General features: G+C 34.9%; 3 protein-coding genes across 3 annotated transcripts; all 3 read right to left on the bottom strand.

Moving 5' to 3' along the window:
* Positions 1–182: 182 nt before the first annotated feature.
* LOC141837104 (endoglucanase 14-like) lies at positions 183–1,063 on the bottom strand. Its single transcript, XM_074724566.1, has 3 exons — positions 872–1,063; positions 375–788; positions 183–200 (listed from the first exon to the last, which is right to left on the bottom strand). Exons 1-3 carry the CDS (start codon positions 1,061–1,063, stop codon positions 183–185), a joined length of 624 nt encoding a protein of 207 aa, XP_074580667.1.
* Positions 1,064–5,468: 4,405 nt separating this feature from the next.
* LOC141839496 (uncharacterized protein At5g01610-like) lies at positions 5,469–10,403 on the bottom strand. Its single transcript, XM_074727245.1, has 3 exons — positions 10,205–10,403; positions 6,693–6,747; positions 5,469–5,927 (listed from the first exon to the last, which is right to left on the bottom strand). The coding sequence occupies exons 1-3, from the start codon at positions 10,289–10,291 to the stop codon at positions 5,557–5,559; spliced, it is 513 nt and encodes a 170-aa protein (XP_074583346.1). The 5' UTR covers positions 10,292–10,403; the 3' UTR covers positions 5,469–5,556.
* Positions 10,404–11,984: 1,581 nt separating this feature from the next.
* On the bottom strand, positions 11,985–17,007 carry LOC141841145 (rhodanese-like domain-containing protein 7). The gene is made up of 5 exons (XM_074729270.1): positions 16,516–17,007; positions 14,751–15,002; positions 14,526–14,624; positions 13,307–13,591; positions 11,985–12,485 (listed from the first exon to the last, which is right to left on the bottom strand). The coding sequence occupies exons 1-5, from the start codon at positions 17,005–17,007 to the stop codon at positions 12,117–12,119; spliced, it is 1,497 nt and encodes a 498-aa protein (XP_074585371.1). The 3' UTR covers positions 11,985–12,116.
* Positions 17,008–17,285: the final 278 nt, after the last annotated feature.

Genomic DNA, 17,285 nt, shown 5'->3' with positions numbered 1-17,285 from the left:
AAAACCTCCCTCTGATACCATGTCGGAAATAAATTTCTATTAATTGAATGAATTGAAATAATACACAGGTTATAGCCATATATATAGGCAATATTTCTTAGACCGGGTCACATAGACCGGGTAATATAATACTGGGTCACATAGACCGGGTAATATATATATTAATAATATATATTAATATTCTAACATCTAGGGATTTCCTATATCCTTAGATGTTAGAATATTAATATATATTATTAATATATATATTACCCGGTCTATGTGACCCAGTATTATATTACCCGGTCTATGTGACCCGGTCTATTAATAATATATATTATATTAATATAATTAATGAATATATAAATATATATATTAAAATTAAAGAGTTTGACCTGCTTTGAATGGTCGAGAAGAGTGGCAGAGTAGCCAGCGTCGGAAGACTTGAAGGCAATCGAAGCGGCGGCTAATGCGGCGGCGGTCTCGGCCGCGACGTCAGAACCATGGTTGGATTCGTCGATTTTGAAAGTCGTGCGCGGCGTAGTCATGTCTTCCGGCCGCTGCCAGCATTGGTGATCGGAGTTGCCATCGCCGACCTCGACGTAGAGAAGTTGGGGTCCGGCGTGAGCCTTGAGGAGGTAGTCGGTCCCCCATTTCACGGCGGCCAGCGCGTTCTGCAACTCGCCCTTGGCTTGAAGCTGGGCGCTAAATTCGACGACGGACCACGCCAGGCTGGTTACGGCGAAGGCGTACGGGAAGCCGAACTTGACGTTGTCGCCGGCGTCGTAATATCCTCCGGCGAGATCAACCTGGATATATATATATAAATTTAACCGGCAATTAATACAATATAATTATAATTATATATGAACGCGATGGATTTGAGTCTTACGCCGCCCTCACTGCCGTCTCTGAGGGCAGAATCCCCGCGCCAAGTCACCTTCTGGTCGGCCGGCAACTTCCCCGACCTCTGGGCTTCAAAGAAGAGCAGCGACTTGGTGAGAGCCTGGCCGTAGTCCAATTGGCCAAACGCCTGCCCTGCAAGGCACAACATCAGCACAACGACAACTTTGATCATCGCCATACTCGATCGATCGATCGATCGATATCTCTGATCTCTCGATTATATATATATATAAACCCTGCCCTGCCGTAAAATGGACTAGTGGAGTACTGTTTCCTCTGAGAATGAATCAGCAGCAACTCCGATCCACCACATTTATACTGGCGACGAGATGAATATGATTTGGCCAAGGGAGAAGGTAATGACGCTAATATGACTAACGATAGAAGTTGTAATCTTAGGTTCCCTTTCGATAAATGATTAATTGGTAGGGAATTGCATATGATTGTTCCTATAAAACCATTTCCAAAAACACTCGCAAAATATTAATTTGACAATGTAGCTGTATTAGAAATAAATAAAATCTCTTTAAACTATATATTATCTTTGATTAGAATGTAATTTAAAAAATATCCTATTGTGTCAATTTAAAATGTTGCAAAATTGTAAATGGAGTAACTTTTCAAATTTTTTTTGCCATTCGAAGAATATTCCTTTATTTATATTTTTAAATTTGGTAATGAAATATTTATGATAAAATATTCTTATATTTAGTTTTGACAATATTGGCATGTATTATTTGTTTTTTTAATTTTTTTTTAGTTATAGAATTAATATTGATGCAATCGATCCGTAACAATCAAGGTTGATCAAACTCGATTTAATTTGAATTAGATTTTAATATTTGATCAATATATTAGTTAGTCGAATGAGACGTCAAATAGATTAAGCTTAATCGGATACTTAATAGTTGATCAATAGGTTAATTAATTGAGTAAGAGTCAAATAAATCAAGATTGATAAGATACTTGATAAAAAAATAAAAAATCTAATTGAGTCACAGTTGATTGAACACTTGGTAATTAGAAATCCAACATATAGTTGGCAAAAAAAAGTCCAAGTGGCCATAATTGATTGGACATTTAACGTTTGACGGTTAAAAGTTGCCATGAGACATAAAAATTCTCGGTAGGTCAAGTTTGACCTAATGCTAGGACAATAAGGAAGCCTCGACAGGCCAAGACTGACCAGGTAATGGGAAGTCTCAATAGGCCAAAATTAATCGAATATTGAAGAAAGTAAGTCCTGGTACATTGATGTCAATTAGATACCGGATAAGATGAGAATTTAGCTTTTATAATAATAGTATTAGTCGATTAAAAATTAAAGATGTAGTAATTGATTAATGGACCTAAAACTCCAAAAATAGGATTGCTACAATAACCTATTATAATACTGTTATAGTAACTTGATATCAATGATTTGTTATCATAATTATGAGCATTAATTTATTATAGTAACTTGCAACATGAGCTTGATCAATCGACAAATAGTATTGTAGCAACGAACAGAAACTTAAAAATCGATTGAAAAACTCGATTGATGATAGGTATCAATTAACTGATGCCAATAAAAAATCAAACAGAAATAAATTGATTTAACTACATGATTCGATTGAGACAACAATTGACTAATGATAATAAGTAGTTGACTAAAACTAACTAATGGATAAAGTTGTTAAATTATAAAAGATAGGTTGGAGTAACATTGGTGAATCTTGCAGAAGACAAAGGTTCGAATTGACTGATAGGTAAGATCAGTCGATGGTCATGTGGTCGATCGTATGATGCTCGGGTGAAATACCTTTATACATAAGAAAAGGTTGCGAGGAGATTTTATTCCACCTTTATGTAGAAGAAAAGGTTGCGAGGAGATTTTTGTAATCGATTCTTGAATGTTTGAGGATGAATTAGTGTTGGTGCATTTTCAGACTAACAAGATGCATTCTAAGGCAACTAACGACAATCAAAATCAAGATTCTTGTAAAGTTATTACTTTCTTTGTATTTACTTTTGTGTATTTGTTTTCTTATTATATTGGTTGTGAAAGAGTTATAAGAAACCTCTCCACCTCCGGAACATATCAAAAAAAGAGAAAGATAGTGTGAATAATCGTTAGGACTAGACCTTAAACGTAATCGTCTTGGGAGGCAGTGAATCAAATAAAATCACATAGTTATGCATGTGGTGTCGGTTTGATTCAAGTTTCTATTACGCATTCAAACAACGAACACAAAATATATTGATGCGATAGAAGTTATAGCTCGCACGTGTCCTAACAGTTAATTCCATCCATGGTGAAACTCAATCATGATTGGTTTCAAGTCAGAATAAAGAGGGAGGATTGCATTAGATTATCGGCTAGTATAAAAGTTATGTAAATGTTATATATAGATCCATCAAAATATTATGCTAATGCTAAATTATTCCTTGAAAAGAACACATTACAAGATTTAATTACAACACACTTAGCAATGATTGTAAGATCTCCATGAGAACTAAATATAGCATTAAATATGTAAAAATTTTCATACCCTAAATTGGATAATAATAAATATTAATTATCTTAGATTTAGAACATAGAACGTATGAATGCTCATCGATAAAATAATAATGATAGTAGAATTTTGAAAAAAAAAATTAATATTTTATGTTATAAAAATAAAATAGATATAGGAGAAGGTAAAACTGATATAAAGTTCCTGTTTTATAGTATATATGAAAGAGTAAAATAAAAAATAGAGTAGATATTATTATAAATAATTTATTAAAAGATAAAATAGAATGAATCCTTAGATAGGAAGATAAGATTAAAACTTTTAATTAAAACAGTGGCAGTAAAAAAAATTTATGTAATTAAACCATATACACTTCAAATATGAAATAAATAATTTTTAAATAGAGAATATATAGGAGCATAAATATTAAAAAGAAAATATATGATGATTTAAATGCGATATGCGACGAGATATATACGCGATGAGTTAAAAAGATATATAGACATCCTCGTATAAAAAATTTTGATGGTAAAATAAGGAAGTATAGGAGTACTGATAAAAAAAAAGAATATAGACAATTGATTGAAATTTGAAAAGCACTGGAATAGATATCCTTCTAATGCATTTAAATTAAACGGTGACCAACTTGTTAGCACTGCAGGAATAATAATTGATACTCAGGTTGCACTTGGATATATAAAAGATTCTCGTACTGAATGGAGTTTCGAAATGAAAAGAAATTAAATTACAAGCCCAGTTAAATCCTATATATTCGTGCCAGCATAGCACCTTCAAGGCTTCAATCCTTAATCATGAAATTTTAATTCACAAGTTTCATAATTTGAATTAAGTTTTTTATAGGCACATGCATCATAAGCACTAACTGCATTTAGACTCGATGATAATTTGAAATCGTCAGATCAAGATTCGATTCACCATTCACGACGATTTAAAATGATTATATGTTAGATTACGAGGCCGATCTACGTATAAATATCACATAAATTATATATTTTAATTATTATACTATTTTTTTATTGATTTCTTTTTCATATATATGAGTTATTATCCAAGTTAAATAAATTTTATAATACAAGTTATTAATAGTTTTTATAAATTTAATATTAAAGTAATAAAATAAGATCTTAGTAAATAAAAGAATTAAATAAGATTAATAAATTTAATAAATTAAATATAAAATAGTCCTAACAAAAAAATTAAGATAAATAAATTATAAAATTAAAAAATAAAATAATTTCATATAAAGAATTCAAGAAAAATAAATTAAAAATTAATTTAAATAGAAAAATAAATAAAAAATAAATAGATTAAAAAATTAATTTAAATAGAAAAATAGAATAGATTAATTAATATTAAATCATATCAACAATATTATTAAAATATATGAAATAAAAAATTACAATTAAAATTTTAAATAAAATTAATAAAAAATTAAAAATTTTAATGAACCAGTGGTTATCTACTGCCGATTGAACCACCGGTTCAAACCGATAACTTAACTAACATTCGCCGATTAATCGAGAGCCCAATCTATAACTGATCATCCATCTAGCAACCCATTAAATTGGGTCAATGGATAATCAATCCATTGACTCAATTACTAATCTAGGCCGATTTCGATTCAGAACCGTGCAAAGGTCAGGCTGCGGCATTATCTACTAAACCATAAGTAATAAAAATATTACTTATGGTTTAGATCCATTCAAAAGTCAGGCCTAACTGCATTATCTACTAAACATATATTACAAAAAAACTTAAGTAACAAAAATATATAAAATAATAAGACTTATTTCATCATTCTTTTTTCCCTCCTGAATAATAAAAAAAAAAAACTTGAAAGTCAAGCTAGAGTCTTACCTTTTTGGTTAACTTTCTCGCATTTGATTTTGGTCAAGTTGATTGTTGCTCAAAATCTAATCCAATCTGTCCCTTTTATTGATCCCTAGCAAAACAGCTTTCTATTTGTATTTTTCTTTGATAACGAACATTAACCCGTGAATGGTTAAACCATACTTTCTGAGAACACAGCAATATGTTCTAATTTCTAACGACCACAATCCATAAAGATAATTGATAAGTTGCAAGCCAGTAATTACCAATAGAGCCAAATCAATAGGAATCTCTTTCGGACAGGACAATATAGCCATACCACAACCTAAAATTTATCCACCACGATACCACCTCTAAGAACCTCGTATGCACTGCGACTCCTGGTTTTCTTAACACCAGTTGTGAAGTGAATTTTGGAACCTTCAGTGGATAAGCAAGTTACCTTTGCCCAAATCAGCACTTTGGTTTTGATTCCCTCAATATCCGAAAGCTTTCCTTTCTCCAAATACCCTGTCACACTGGTAGAAAAGCGCAAGACCGAAGAATCTCTGTAGCCAACCTCACATACCTCTGGTATGAACACAGTCAGCTTCCTTGTCTCTTCATTGAACTCGTAGTGAGTGGCGCCTTGAGGAAAAAGGCCTATTGGCAAATCATATTCCTTCAGCAGATCAGTTAGTGGTTTCTGCATCTTTCCTGGGGGGAAAAAAAAAAAGAGAAATCAAGTTCTTCATGCATTTGATCAACAAGAAAACACCAATACCTTGAACAGAAAGTTGCAGACAAATGCCAACTTGCAACATAACGAGCTTGTGGTAAAGCAGGAAGGGTCAGTCAAAAAATGGGGAAAAATAATCTGTACATTTTTGTTGTTGTTCAATACCCTTTCAGCAAATTCATGTAGGTATCTTAATAAAACTTTCATCTGAACTACTAAGGAAACAATATAGAAGATTTGACCACAACATGAATGGAGCGAGGGCTCATGGCTTCTGGTGTTAGATCTAGTTTAGATAAGCGGCTTATTAATAAAATCGACATCTTATGAAAAACATATCACAAATCACTGCAAATGATAACCTTCAGGCATAATTTAAATAATAGTCTGCAACAATAAGTAAACAAAGTATGCAAGCTGGTGAACCTAAAGAGGAATTTGAAAAAAAAGGAGGGAAAAAAACAAAATGGATAAGCAATGGACAAATAGGATAAGGACTAAGGATATCATCATAAATATAATGAATAAGAGAAGATTTTAAAAGAGAAAGTTCATGGATCAAAATGAAACATTCCTAAAAGAAACAAAGAGATAATTTCATCTGCAGTAGAAGGAAAATACCGACTTGTAGATCATATCAGCAGTAAATAAAATCTCTGAAACAACGAAATTGCAGACAAACACACACAGAGAAAAAGAAAACATAATAGAAATGGAGCATCACAGAAGTTTAGTGACTGCACCTTTGAACTTATTTACCAACCATTTTGCTCCCCCTTCAATGCTGCTAGAGAGTGACTGCTCAAAGAAACAAAAGATATGGCATCATTGATGCAATCATAACTAGAAGAAACAACGACTATATGTATTGACTGAACTTGTACAAGGAGAATCAACTACTAAATATATTGGTGAAAAATCCTTCTCCGTTGTTGAACTGACTGTTAAAAATATGGGCAGAATGAAACCCCCAAGGCCAGATGGCTTCAATAAAGAATTCATGATTTCATTTTAGAGACATGTGAAGAATGACATTTTTGATATATTATAAAGATTTATGAGGGTACCCTAGAATATGAAAGACTCAACTTTGTCTTCATAACTCTGATACCAAAGAAAGAAGGGGCTAAATATGCCAAAGATTTCAGACCGATCCCTCTAGAAAATAGCATTGTAAAATTAATATCCAAAGTTCTAGCAAACATGCAGAAGCAGGTGATACAAAAGATCATCTCACGCAATCAACTTGCTTGAGAAGTACCGAATAATGTTTCTGTATGCAAACGTGATCATAAGTAGGTGCATAAAGAATGATAGAGTGATAGTCATGATAAAAATGTGAATATGAAAAAGGTTTTGAGATGGTGAATTGGGAAATTTTGTTTATTATTTTAAAATTGCTAGGTTTTCCTCCAGGGTGGATGAGATGGGTGGAAATGATTGTGACTACAGATGAGTCTGCATCACTAGTAAATGGGAAGGCCGAACCATGGCTCAAGCCACCTGCAGTTATACCAAGCTTTTATATTTCTTTTCCAAAATGGGTGACTAAATAAATTGGTACGTTGTAATCACAGTTGGGCCAATGGGATGTGGTTACCAGACTAAAATAGATAAGAGATTTGCGAATTGTGGACATTGAAATACAAAACAAAAGCTTATTATGCTACTGGTGGTGAAGGATGCTAAACACAAATGAGACTGTAGAGACTGTAGCCTGGAGAAGATTAGTTACCAGAATTACTTTGCCAATGCTCATTGAGAAGAAGTAAAAGCAAATACGAGATAATCATATGCATGGAGGTATCTGTTATTGGTAAGGGAATTATTCGTTCAAGGGATCAGAGTTGCTGCAGGAGATGGTATAACTATCAGATTCTGGAAAGACAGATGATGGAAGGATAAATTGCTTTACAACGAGATGGAAAAAGTATATGCAGCAGCTATGAACAAAAATGACAAACTGATGGAGATATAAAGGAATTACTGGGATTGGGAATTGCAGTTAGTGGGTAGCTAGAACAAAATGATTTGTGGAGGGTGGCAAAGATTATTGAAAAAATGCAAGTCAGTAGAGATAAGGCTTATAGGGTGGAATGGAAATGGAATGGGACCAAAGTATATTCGGTTAAATCTGCATATGACACTACATGAACTCAAGTGTGAGATATATATTATGTCAGAGCATATAGCAATCATACAAGGAAAATAATGTTTCTGTGTGGTCAAATTTGTTGATGTTTTTGGCAGGCTGTATATTGATATGTGCATCAACTGAGCAGAACTTAGAATAGTACATGTAGAGCGCAAGGACCTAGTTAACTTGATGCAGTCGAATTATTGCTTGTGCTCAATGGATCAATGGTACAATACAAGATGAATTCATAGGCATGGAGGATCAGAAAGTATGGAGCAAGCTCAAGAAGCTTAGTTCATCTGATGGACTGAAGGACTGACACAAGGTGGACTCTACGACGTCAAGCATTAAATGGTTGCAATTGTGATCATGGAGATCATGTTTCCAATGATTTTATGGCCCAAAACCAGGATATTCATATGCATGGAGAATTAGATGGCATGAAGCAGAATTGGAGACCTTAGTGAATTCAATGAAGGCTTGACACGAGGAGTACTTTAGGGCAACACAGAACGAGGTGGACTTGTATGGATGGATGATCTAATGACATGAAGCAAGCTCCGGGAGCTTGGTGCAGTTGATGGATGAAGGTCTAATACAAGGTTGACCCTAGGGCATAGAGCATTATTCATGATGATTAAAATGCATGGGCACATATTAATATTTAATTTTGCATGATTTACAATTTGATTGTAATCATGAATAAAATATCATGCATTATCCCTTTCAAAAGCATATTCTTTATTCTACTTGTCATGTTACACATGTGTGCACATGTTAAAATTTAAAGTATATATAATGGGACGATGATCTTAATTCATTAATGCAGATTTATCCACAATAGCCCTTCAAACGATGGCATTTCAACCTCTGCAATAGTCGATCACCTGAAGGAGGTTCAATGAGGTAATTACAAGCTGACTAATTGATCAAATACCCTATTCTTATGGTGATGCATTCTACTTCTATTTAGAGGAATCTATAACTCTAAAAGAGACTCAAAGTGATCATTTTTATAAGATGTGTCTCTACAAACATCCTTCGTAGGGGCTCTCCCATATTAGGATATTTGTACATATGCATGGCAATTAATGCCCACCGTAATGTTAGATTTTTAATTTTTGTGTTTACTTTAGTGGAATAAGTTGGGTTCAAAGGTGGCATAGTACAAAACCTACATCACTCTACACCTACTAACAAAAGCTATTCTACTAAGTAAAGTTTTTAAGAGCACCTCACTAACCATACTGTATATTAAGTCTAAGTAGTAGAGTTGATGTGTTTTTTATTTGTTTAAAAGTGCTATTTGAATTTTGTGAGGATTATTAGAATTTCTATTTTTTTTTTTTAAATAAATATTTTTTATTTTTATCTATCAGCATTATATTAAACTATTTTATTATTTTATATTATATATTTAATTAATAATTAAATCTTACACTGAGCAAGATATTCCTATTAAAAGTGCTCGATTGAAGTTTTACCAAGTCAAATCTTTTCTTTAACTTGGTCCTTTCTTTAAGAGAAGCTATTCGCCTATTTTACACAACAATAATAGCAAAATCCTCTTTCTCTTTTTTCTCTAAATCCTTCTCTGTTGCTAAACTTGTTAGGAATGGTTGTCTCATTGTTAGCAGAGGCCGAATTTTTTGATAGTCTTCTCTACTCTAGGTTATATCTACTTCATCCTTTCTTTTTCATATTTAATCTTGCTCATATTTAGTTTATTACATATTATTTTTGAACTGAATTTTTAGATTGATTCATTCCATCGGTTCTGACATAAAAGTCCTCGAGTTACTGAAAAACCACGCACAGTGTGTTCAAATCTCTCTTCAGGAAAATGGAAATCATCTATCTTGAAATTCAGTATCGCCAATCAATACGTCAATTTCAATCATAACACCAATTCCTAAAGTTGGCAATTTCATGAAGAAAATTATATAAAATAACTGCTTTATTGATTAGAACTGTCCAGCAATAAATTGTTCGATAAACAAAAGAAATCCACTAAGAGGCCAACAGCAAGAAATAATTTCAAAACCCAGTAATTCAAAACACAAAGAAGCCCTTCGATTGTGTCAATCGATGTCAGGGACAGACTGAAGTAACACTTACGTTGATGTCGTCGCCGACGGAGGAGATCTCTTTGTCCGCTCTCTTGCTGATCCAATAGGATCCCACCTTGTTCATTATCTGATCCATTTCCTCGCTATCTCTCTCGCGATCCAAGATCCTTCCTCACGAGTCTTCTCCCCAACCTCCCCCAACGTCAAGAAGAGTTCCACACGAAGAAAGAGGAAAGTCTTCAGCTGCCTCCTCCTCCTCTTGTTATCCGCAGCCGGTTCAGGTTGGTCTTTATCCGAACCGGTTGTTTCGACGCGGAGCTATGATGTACGGTCGACATATACCCATCCATTTTTGGACGGTCTGGATTCTTCTTCCTTTCCTCCTTGAATACACATGAAAAAATGTCCTCATTAAAATAAATTTAATTTTTTATATCTAGACTTTAATTGATTTTAAATTAATTTTTACTGTCATTAAATATTATATATATTTTTAAAAAAAAATATCGGAATCATTTCACCATATCAAACGGTTAGTTCCAATTATAATCCAAACCTCCGAAATTTTAAATCATAATTAACACCAGCACGTGTCTACTGCACATTTGGCCTGTTAATCGGATTACCGAAAGTCAAAATCTTATCTTTCAAGATACATTTCATTTCATTGTCAAATTAATTGAAGCGTCTTGCGATGAAAATGTTGTCCTTAAATTAAGACATGAATTTGGGAAAGATATGGGGATTTTTCAAGTTTGACTTTGACCGTCAATCATCAGACTTATAAATTCATCATCATTTCGATTACTTGTGCACGGCACTATGCATTAAGTTCATCTTCTTCATCTTCATCTTCTCTTCTCTACTCTATTTAAAGCCTCCTTCTCGTTTAGTGCACAGCACTCTTATATTTCTAATAAACTTTACTCCCCTGCTGCCAATTCTTTAATGGCTTCCAACTCCAAGGCCATGCTCACCACCATCTTTCTACTTCTCCTCGTGTTCAATATCGTTTACAAATCCACAGCAAGCCGCGGCCTCCGTTTCAAAGGAAACTCCTTCAGAAGACAAATGGCAATTGTGATGGCGATGAAGATCAACTTGAGCTCAAAGATGTCTGTAAGGGAGGAAAAACCAAGGGTGGGCACTATGCTTCCTAGAGCCCGTGTGCCACCGTCGAGTCCGATCGGAGGCATCAATGAGAATAACCCTTAGTTTTGCAAGGAAAGTGCTTCTCTGCATTTGTCTCTTTTTTGATCAATTTTATCGAGAAAGAGTCGAAGGAAGAAGGTGCATTTGTTATTTGTGTGTATTAAGATTTTGGGATAAAAGAAATGTAAATATACTGGAAGGGAGGTTTTTCTTGTTGAGATTAGAGAGGTGTTTTTAATACCAGAAAATGATATTGCAAAAGCATTATTTGCTAAATTTCTCTCCGTAGATCACATTTATATATATGCCAAAAAAAACAATGTTATATATAGTGTAACATAATATGCCAAAAAAATATAATGAATTAGGACAAATCTATTGTCCACACAATGTACAGAGTTCATCAAAATCCTATGTACACTTTAAAGATATCCCAAATTTTGTGCTCATCTCTACTTTGTTGAAATATTAACACACCTCCCTCTCAGCCTGGTCAACAAGTTCATACATCAAAATTATTAACGAGGACAAATGTGAGATTTGGACAGAATTTGGCCAGTTGGGCAACCGACCAAGTTTTTTAGGTAGATGAATGACAAAATTAGTTTGGTATAAGGCTTTTCCAGATGTTGATGTGGCTAGAGTGGTTACACCAGATCAATAAAGAAAAAGCTAGCATTTGGGTTGTATTGAACAATTTGAATATTCAAAATATCTGTCTTGTGTACACAAAATGGATCGAAGACTTCCGATAGGTCTACAGTTACAGCGAAAACTATCATAAGATACTGTTGATAAAAAAAAAGGCACTAGACTGAACCAGAAAGGAGTTTATTGTTATCGGGCATAGCAGCAACCTTCCGACGACCTTTATCTGGACCGCCGATGATCCCCCATGCCTCGAATTGCCTTTGCCGGGCCCTTGCCCTATCTTTCTCTTCAGTTGATTTCATCGAGAAGCAGAAAGGGCAAGAGACACCGTACTCCCATTCTGGAGCTTCCATGTCTGCATCGCTCACAGGTTTCTTGCACCCATAACACAATTTATATGTTCCTTGGGCTAATCCATGTTCCACAGAAACTCGTTTATCAAACACAAAGCATTCACCCTCCCACAGGGATTCTTCCTTTGGAACTTCCTCCAGATACTTCAAAATTCCTCCTTCCAAATGATATACCTGCAAGTGATTAACCTCAGTTTATGTGTCATATAGATTTATCGTATCAACTAAATTTTATTCATTTTTTAAATAGTTGGAATGATCAGTATAAAGAGCTGTGATTAATCAAACAACAGGGAGGCACAAATCACCTGGCCAAATTATCTGTTTATTAAATCAAGTCTAACAGTTGATGTAACTTCTAACAAGAAAGCGAGCAAACAAAAATATAAAAAAAAAAAAAAAATTTGGAGAAAAAAATCATCATGCTTACTTAGATAACGTGGGGCAGAATATTTCATATTTTCAACTAGGCAAAATGAGACGTGACCATTATTGTCCTAATTGTGTGGCCTCATCTACAGCCTATAGGATGGAAATTTTAAGATGCATGAGATGACTAAGTAGTTTAGGAAATTAAAAAAAATGGTCAAGATATTAATATATAAGGCAACACATGCAAAGACAAATCTTTATTTAGTGAAACATTTCGAGGGGAAAAAAGGATTGGAAGGAGCTCGGGGCAGAATAAAAAGGGATCGTGTATTAAATCATCATATCTGCATTATTTTTTTGAGATCAGTGGAGTAATTGCACAGTTTGCAATAGAAAGATCCGCCCAACATAGTAGCCTAAATATGACCAATGAAATGACAAATGTCACAAATCAAATACTATTACGTGAATAGCAAATGTCTACTTTCAGAAGTGACCTTCAAAGGACAATGAATTTCGGATGAAGTGATACTTGGCTAGTGGTGAATGTCTAATAATTAATCTACATTGTTGGAATACTTTAAGCAAAACCCTCAATGATCAAAATTGAACATGCTGCATACCTCCTTGAAACCTTTGCTAAGAAGAAAACTTGAAGCCTTTTCACATCTTATTCCACCTGTGCAGTACATTGCAACACGAGGTAATTTCTTAGATTCTTGACATTGAATCTCATTCAGTTCAAAGCTGCTGCCCAAAACTGAGTCTGACTTGCCATCTGATTCAGGAAATTGAAATTGATTGTCAATCCAAGATGCGAACTCCCGAAATGCTGTGGTACACGGATCAACTGCACTTCTAAACATTCCAATTCGAGTTTCATAGGTATTACGGACATCAATCACCATCTGACAGAATACATGGAAAACATGGTTTATATAATAGAAATAAAACCATCTAGCACAAAACAATTAAGAAATATCCACTACCTGAACTAAAAGGAACATTCACAGTAGTTTCAAACTTAGTGATGACTAAATTTATGATAATAGGAGTCAACAAAAGACCTATGATGAAACAATCACTCAAAGTAGAACTTTTATTTTGTTATGAATGTAAATAATATTAGCCTTAGGAAATTACTTGTTGAATACATGAGTGTTAACATACATAGGTCGAGGGAACATCAAGGGAACCCAAGCCCCTTATGTACTCATTCGATAGAGGTTGAGAGAACATTGAGGGAACCCAAGTTCAATAGAGGTGAAACGGAAGAGCCTCTCTACATTTGAGGCTTTACTGGCTCCAGCTTAGGATGGACAGTGTGAAAGAACATGATGGTGAGCAATTTATTCAAGTGATCCTGCATCACTTTGACATTTGAAGTAATCTGGGGGTGCAGCCTACATTATAATAGTATAGCAGCTTATCCAAGCAATCCTACATCACTCTATCTTCAGTGAAAAAATTGATTCTATTGTAATATATGAATAATAAAAATATTGACCATCGCCCTTAGATCTATTTATTTTTCTTTTGGAAAACGAGAGAAAGCTCTATGAAACTTTCTAATTAATTCTGTTAGGTTCAATTTTGATGGAAACAAGAATACAAACAAAGATTGCTTAGACAAGAATCAAAAAGTGTAAAAAATTACTTATTCGTTTCAATCCTCTTAATATTGAACTCTTTTTGTTTCCAATTGTTCCATCTATAATGTAGAAATATGTAAATCAATTATCAAAATGGTTATTTGAAGGCAATATAAACACACATAACATCTCAAGGCAACATAAAATCATACAGTTGCAAAGCAATTATGCAATAGAAAGAACAACTCACAATATCAGGATTATTTATCAAAGCATTCCAATCCTGTGGCTTTACATACTGACCCACCATCTTAGAAGGCCTTATTCTTGGATCTCCAAAAGTTACAATCTGAAGGAACAAATCATCACACCATGAGTTTTGCAGGTAAATCCCTGTGATAGCAAACAAATAGTATGTAGCTCTCCTCAATTCACACAAGAATGAATGGGGAATCTCAGGATCAGTTAGCAATACCTCTTTCTTCAGCTTGACTCTAACATGGTCCCAGCGAAAAGGTGCATCTTCCCCTGCTCCAAGAGGGGAATGGCTAGTGTGTCCATGGTGGATAGCCTCATCCTCGGGGCTAACAGGTGATTCTACTAATCTAAGGCCTCTTAGCCGCTCATCAACCTGAATAAAGTTCAAAACCTTCTCCACAGATTCTGGTGTACCACATATGCTGCCATTGATTCCTTCTGGTGCAAGTATGATGCCTCCTGAAACACGCTGCATAGAATCTGCCATGTGAGATAAAAATTGACTTACACAAAATTGAACTTGCAGCAAGAAGAAAAAAATCTTCCTTGTGACGTTGACATACACAATACAGTAGCATAGCATAGTCATATGGAATATTTGAATGAATATGGTAAAAATTTTAGACAATAACATATAACTAAATTCGCAGGCAATAATATCATCATTCTCTATTCTATATATTTGGTATACCATAGTGATGTCAATGCTTCTGATAGATCACAAGATATTCCCACACCATGCATAGGAAATTAAACAAGGGATAGAGTGTAGAATGAATCACAGTTCTTGTTTCTCCTATTGGCATTAGTTAGAACTAGCATTGAGTAGTATGTACTTTCATATATATGAAGAATGACTACTCCTGAAATTGATAAATGTACTTTCATTTCAATAGTGTAAACACTCTCATGGATGCAGAGATTGTCGAGGCTAAAATCACATTCCAAGATATAGTTGTCGAGAACAAAATCATATTCTGAGATAGGAGTGTTGGTGAGAATGATGCTACTAAGCATCGCCTGAAAGTTGAGTACCATGTGATGTATTATCTGTTTAAAACCATATATTAACCATCATCAAAGCAATTTGAAAACTAAGTATCCAGAGACATGGTTGGCCTCCTATTACCAAAATTATCAACCAAGTCATTGATAAATTACACGAAAAATATCAACATCCTTCTCATTAATAAATTATAACTGGCAGTCTAGAATTTATTAACCCATATTAAGTCCAACCAGAGACGGATCTTGTTTAGGGCTGTCCTATGCTCTAGCCCAGCCGAAAAAAAAATATTACCAATGTAAGTTAGCCGACTAAATTTTTTATTATTATTATTATTACTTAGCCCACTAAAGCCTACTCCTTCCACACCCAAAGCCCAGCCCACCTCATTAAGTTCGAGCGCCCAGACTCTAATTCTTGGAGCTGTCCCTAAGTTCAACATTGTTCTAGGATTAACATGGAAATTTAGCTTCAGCTTACCTTCCTTCATGAGAACATTCTTTCACTACTTGTATTGAACTATCAATGGATTCAGTTTTGTACCATTATATGGTTATTTAGAATCACGTACTATACATCCATGTTTTTTTACCCTCACAGACTAGACATGTTCAAGTGATCAGCTTGGGATGTGTGTATGCACCATTGCAGGCGAATGTTCTAATCAGGAATAATATCTGGAATACAGTCTAGATTCACTGAAGCCATTTACTAATCATGACTTATCACCAGAGTTACCATTAACATGCATACAAGCAAGTAAGATCATATACCATATGCTCAAGATGGATCTTGGTGGAAAATATATGCAAAACAAATAAGATTGCATCCTCACCGTTTCCTGTTAAAGTCAGGCAAATATCAATCGTGTTCACAGAAAATAACAACGATGAAAGAGTTTCAAACACTCAAATCAGTGGAAATCAAACAACGCGAGAATAGTAAATGCCTCGAAAGGTGATATTTTTGCGCTCACCGCATCCTCGCAAAGCTCTTTCAGCGGCTTCCGCATTGTGGCATGATCCGGAAAATCTGCAAACTTATAGAAGGAAACAACAACGAGAGGAGGAGCTGAACCATCCGCAGCCTCGGAAGAGATGCTCGAGACAGCCCCCGACAAGCTCCGCCCGGAAACCCCCACGGTAATACGAGGAGCTGAAATCTGGAAGATCTTAGAATTATGAAGAAATTGGCTAGCGCTGGAAAGGAGTAGATGGTGGTGATGCTGCTGCTGCTGATGCTGATGCTGCAGGTGAGGGTTCAGGTTTTTCTCTGCCTCCGCAGCCACGGCGAGAGGTAATCTAGCAGGGCTAGAGGTGCCTCCTGCTGACATGCCAGAGAACATTCTTAGTAGAGCGGTGGCGGTGGCGGTGGCGCCTCTGCAACGGAAACCGGTGGCGAAACCGAGCGGCGGCGAAGATGACATGAGGCAACGTTTCGCCACTGGAGCAGAAGCCGAGGGTTCCATCTAATGTCGTTACGGGCCATCTTGCGGCCCACTTATCTACCGGACCTGGCCCATTAAATTATTTGCGTACATTCTTGAATTTTATTTGATTTAGGCAGATTATTTGATAAAGTAATCAAAATAAACTTAATTTAAGAGTTGCCCTTCGCGCTTTGCTTCTTAAATTGCTATTGACTTTTAAATTCGGCTTTTGCATTATATAAATGTTTTCATAACAAGTACGTTTAGTCCACTCAAACCACAACTCTTTCACTTGTTTACTAAGACTTTTTTTTCTG

This window comes from Curcuma longa, chromosome 11 (genome assembly GCF_044706935.1).
Source record: "Curcuma longa cultivar G26 ecotype Majalengka, Jawa Barat chromosome 11, ITB_CL_G26_1.1, whole genome shotgun sequence".
NCBI classification, from domain to species: domain Eukaryota; kingdom Viridiplantae; phylum Streptophyta; class Magnoliopsida; order Zingiberales; family Zingiberaceae; genus Curcuma; species Curcuma longa.
This window is presented reverse-complemented; position numbering and strand designations above follow the sequence as displayed.

Coding starts and splice junctions, on each gene's coding strand:
- LOC141837104 (XM_074724566.1), bottom strand. CDS start 1,063: ATGGCGATGATCAAAGTTGTCGTTGTGCTGATGTTGTGCCTTGCAGGG. Junction 789..871: donor GAGACGGCAGTGAGGGCGGC/GTAAGACTCAAA, acceptor ATATATATCCAG/GTTGATCTCGCCGGAGGATA.
- LOC141839496 (XM_074727245.1), bottom strand. CDS start 10,291: ATGGATCAGATAATGAACAAGGTGGGATCCTATTGGATCAGCAAGAGA. Junction 6,748..10,204: donor CCGTCGGCGACGACATCAAC/GTAAGTGTTACT, acceptor TTCTTTGAGCAG/TCACTCTCTAGCAGCATTGA. Junction 5,928..6,692: donor GTTGGTAAATAAGTTCAAAG/GTGCAGTCACTA, acceptor TTTTCCCCCCAG/GAAAGATGCAGAAACCACTA.
- LOC141841145 (XM_074729270.1), bottom strand. CDS start 17,007: ATGGAACCCTCGGCTTCTGCTCCAGTGGCGAAACGTTGCCTCATGTCA. Junction 15,003..16,515: donor AAGAGCTTTGCGAGGATGCG/GTGAGCGCAAAA, acceptor GATTCTATGCAG/CGTGTTTCAGGAGGCATCAT. Junction 12,486..13,306: donor TTAGCAAAGGTTTCAAGGAG/GTATGCAGCATG, acceptor AATCACTTGCAG/GTATATCATTTGGAAGGAGG.